This window comes from Vollenhovia emeryi, unplaced genomic scaffold, assembly GCF_000949405.1.
Source record: "Vollenhovia emeryi isolate VEMERY1.0 unplaced genomic scaffold, V.emery_V1.0 DF940614.1, whole genome shotgun sequence".
Taxonomy (NCBI): Eukaryota; Metazoa; Arthropoda; class Insecta; order Hymenoptera; family Formicidae; genus Vollenhovia; species Vollenhovia emeryi.
In genome coordinates, this window is record NW_011965752.1 from 1 (window position 1) to 2,060 (window position 2,060).

General features: G+C 38.3%; 1 protein-coding gene across 1 annotated transcript; it reads right to left on the reverse strand.

Annotated features, from left to right (window-relative positions):
- Nucleotides 1-223: 223 nt before the first annotated feature.
- Nucleotides 224-1,259, reverse strand: LOC105555867 (putative nuclease HARBI1). Its single transcript, XM_012002908.1, has 2 exons — nt 569-1,259; nt 224-487 (listed from the first exon to the last, which is right to left on the reverse strand). Exons 1-2 carry the CDS (start codon nt 951-953, stop codon nt 252-254), a joined length of 621 nt encoding a protein of 206 aa, XP_011858298.1. The 5' UTR covers nt 954-1,259; the 3' UTR covers nt 224-251.
- Between the last annotated feature and the right edge of the window lie 801 nt (nt 1,260-2,060).

A 2,060-nucleotide genomic window follows, 5' to 3' on the forward strand; every position in this document is an offset into this window, starting at 1 on the left:
AGTATATCGAAAGCATTTTCTGATACACGCCGTGCTCGAGATAGACGGTAATTATAAATTCGCTGCTCATCTCCCGGGAAAAAATTTTCACATATGATCATATAGTATAATCATATATGCTCATATACGAAAAATGTCCATATATAAGATACCATATGTATCATATATGATCGTATATGATAATGTGTTTGTCATATATGACAGTATATATGACAAACATGTGGACATTTTTCGTATATGAGCATATATGATTATATATGATCATATGTGAAAATTTTTTCCCGGGCTGACAGTACCTGCTGCATCCTTCCAGAAAAGGGGCGCATAAGGTACTTCTTTAAGGGAAAAGCTTCATCACCCACAAAGAAGTGTGGGAAGGGGATGTCGGTTCCAGGAAGAGGTTTGTCCAGTGGAAGGTCAACTTCGCCATGATCCAAAGCTTGTCCAAAGTCAGAATTTGACCAAACTCTACCATCACTTATGGATCCTAAAACAATGTATAGATACAATTGCAACCAAATCCAAATTTGACATTTTTAATAGTGCCAATAGTAGCAAGCACACTTACCATACTGTCCAATATCCACCCAAGTAAATTTGTAATGGGCATCTACTGCTGCCAAAACAACGATACTAAAAAATCCCTTATAATTGTAGAATTCACTACCTGACATAGGTGGCGCTTTAATGCGCATATGTCTTCCATCAATAGCACCCATACAATTAGGAAGTTGCCACAGATCAAAAAATTCTGCAGCAATTTTTTCAAAATCGTTCCTAGTCAGCCGAGGCAGATAAATAGGCTGCAGCTTCTCCCATATTGCCTTGCAGGTCTCTTTAATGATTAGATTTACTGTGCTCTTACCAACACGGAATTTATTATGCAAACTTTGGATTGTTCCACCTTGAGCAAGAAACCTAAAAAGAAAATTACGCAAAATTTGAACATACATATGAAAGCACAATAATAAAATAATTTAGAATATACGATGTTACATATGTATAATGACCATGAAGATAATTTTTTATTATAAATTTAGAAAACAATGTTAGTCGTTGAAATGATAAACGAGAAGAAATATAGGCAATGTGAGCCAATAATCTTTTGCCATTATGAAACTCCTAAGGTGACTCCAGGGCGCTTTGCGTGATTGGCAGTCCCCCGGGGCCCTGGATAATTCCTCTTCTCGTTTATCATCTCAACGACTAAGCCAACGGCACACGATACTATTTTTCCTACTGGATTGCGTAGGAGAACCAATAAGGTTGCAGAGTTTTAGATCAGGTGACTTAAGACTAAATCCTGATTGGTTCTCGTAAGCAATCTAGTAGGAAAACTAGTATCGTGTGCCGTTGGCTTAACAGTGTTTTCTAATTTTCTAAATTTATAATTGTTCATATTGGAGCCTTATTTATAATTTTAATTTATAATTTTTGATAATCTATACTTACAATAATGTCATTACTAGCCTCAGTTTCGATGGTAGAGGCTGTCTCATCACAGTTGTCTGCCTTTCAAGCAATGGACATACAATGTTATGTAGAAATTCAAATTGCTCTGGCCACATTCGAAGGTTAGCAAAAAATTCTTCATGGTCTGTCAGCTGGGTTTCTGATACAAGGTTATGGTAGAATCCTTGCTGTTCTCTTCGTCGATTTACTGGACGAATCCACCATCTCCTACTCCCCCTGCCACGTCCGCGATATCTCTCAATATTGTATAGGTGCAGAAGTTGATGATAAAGCACAATATATACTCCCACGCACGCGATAAGAATAAAAAACCTTTCCTCATCAGAATCCATTTTAAATGAATTTATGTTTACACAGCTGTTACGTCAAAACCTCTTGGAAAATGGAGATATGGGAAATAGAGATTAACGGGAGCCGAAGGATAGGGCTTCCTGACGAGGAGGTATGGAATGACGTAACTAGCAATTTGATATCTCGCTAACACGCTCGGAGGCGCGTGGAAGCGAGCCGAACGCACTTTTCTAGGGCTCTGAAAAGGTCAATGTCCGCGAGGACACTATGACTCTTTCCAAGAGCGGTGCGATCGC